The 1,956-nt window shown below is 66.5% G+C and overlaps 1 protein-coding gene across 1 annotated transcript in view; it reads right to left on the reverse strand.

Moving 5' to 3' along the window:
- Positions 1–1,956, reverse strand: part of CLSTN1 (calsyntenin 1) — a 43,183-nt gene that overhangs the window by 2,769 nt on the left and 38,458 nt on the right. Inside the window, exons 14-16 of the mRNA XM_012722067.1 lie at positions 1,374–1,600; positions 789–959; positions 97–469 (exon numbers count right to left, since the gene is read on the reverse strand). Of these exons, the coding sequence (XP_012577521.1) occupies positions 97–469; positions 789–959; positions 1,374–1,600 (771 nt within the window). The remainder of the gene's footprint in view (positions 1–96; positions 470–788; positions 960–1,373; positions 1,601–1,956) is intronic.

Here is a 1,956-nt window from a genome sequence, read left to right on the forward strand (position 1 = left end):
CCACCGGCCGCAAGGAGCACGCCCCGGCCGCCTGGGGGCTGCTCCCCGCAAGCGGGACCAAATCGCGGGAAACCAACCGGCCGCCCGCCCCGGCATTACCCGCCACCTGCTCCTGACACCCCCGCTGGAGGCGCCTGGGCCCGCTCTGGGCAGAGGCAGCACCGAGCCGCGCCCGGCCACCCCACGCGTCCTGCGGAAGCTGCAGCAGCCCGGCGGGCAGAGGCTCCCACCCCCACGACGAGCCTGAGGACAGGCCCTGCAGCGCGAGGGCCCAGCGGGCGCACAGCCCAGGCTGCCGGCCCCCCTCGGCCGGCCCCACTCACCTCCACCTGGAACTCGTTGCTGACATAGCGGCCGTTGAGCTCCGAGCAGACCAGCTTGAACTTCCGGTCCAGCAAGGCCCTGGTGTGCCAGTTCCGGTAGCGCAGGAGGCGCAAGGCCTCCTCGTAGCTGGCCATGGTGTCCACGCCTGCAGGGCGGCAGCGGGCATGACGTTGGGACCCAGGCAGGGGCAGGGCCAGGGCAAGCCAAGGCGACGGCGGTCGGCCGCCCAGCTGGTCCGCTTGGCCCTCCGGCCGCGAGAACAAACGCAGTGTGGGGCTGCTTTCCCGCTGGGGGACAGGCTATCACGTACCCCCGTATAAGGCCAGGGGCCCTTTACAGAGCGGCCCCTCTGGCCCGGGAGGACGTGCACTGCGGGGAGCCCTGGTCAGTGTCCTTGCCGGCTGCTCAGAGGGTGCGGCCTCGGCTCTCCGGCCGGCCGGCGGCTCCAACACCCGCCCGCTCACCTGTGAAAATCACGCCCAGGTCGGAGCTGCTCACTTCGATGCGCTTCTGCTGCAGGTGGCCGGTGTCCACCTCCAGGCCCTCCTGCTCCGGGTTCAGCTCCTCGCCCTCCACCGTGACCTCGCAGGAGTCCAGGTCGTGCACGATCTCCTCTGACACCAGCGACTCTTGCACTGCGAGACGGGCCCGGCCGGAAGTCGCAGAGGGCCCTGGCCCTGCCCTGCCCTCACACAGCCTCCCAGCACCAGGGTCAGACGTCACGTTCCAGGATGGGGAAATTTACGTGCCCCCAGGAAGGCCTGAGGACCTGGGGACACGGGTCTCCGGTGGGTGCCCAGCCCGGCACAGTCTCAATCTTCAACCCCTCAAGGCCCCTCTAGGCCCCCAGCCAAGCTAGGGGAAGGTGAAAGGACCCCCCAGGTGGGCTTCTGAGGTCACGATGGGCTCCGGGCCCTGGGTGAGACGCCCAAGAGCAGCATCTAAAGTTTCCATCTCCCCAGGCCCCAGAGGGGACGGGCTCAGCCACAGGGTGTCGGCCCCGGGGTGCCGGCCCGGGAGCAGGTGACGCCCCTGGGAGGGGCTGTTACCTGTGGGGTCCTCGTCCCCATCACCTTCGGGTTCCACTTCTCTGGTGATGGTGCTGATAATGCGGAGCTCGGGGAAGAGGAAAACCCCCTCTGGACTTTCAAACTCGGACGCCGCTCGCGCGAAGTGGTGGACGCCGCTCAGGCTGATCTTGGGCTCCTCCGGCTGAAGAACCATCACATAGCCGTCCACCGGGGGGATCTCGATGCAGGGGGCCTCGTTGAAGCACCTGCCAGCGGGGACACCGAAGAGAGGGCGGTCAGGGCCCCCCACGCCCAGGCAGGTGGCACGGACGCCCTGACCACAGAGCCCCCCGGGAGAGGCACCCGGCGTTATCTAGCCCGCAAAGGCCTCTCTGGGAATGGGGGAGGCCAGGTCACCCCAACCCCGAAGGCACACCTTTCCTTCTCCAGGTCACCAAGCCAAAAACTGGCTCATTGTTAAAAGCCAGCACCTTTATTTACAATTGGAAAAACATGGAAGCAGCCCAAGTGCCCAAAAGTAGATGACTGGATAAGAAAGATGTGGTACATATACACCATGGAATATTACTCAGCAACCAAAAAAGAGAAACACATGTCTTTT

This window comes from Condylura cristata, unplaced genomic scaffold (assembly GCF_000260355.1).
Source record: "Condylura cristata isolate star-nosed mole 26May11 unplaced genomic scaffold, ConCri1.0 scaffold00008, whole genome shotgun sequence".
NCBI lineage: Eukaryota > Metazoa > Chordata > Mammalia > Eulipotyphla > Talpidae > Condylura > Condylura cristata.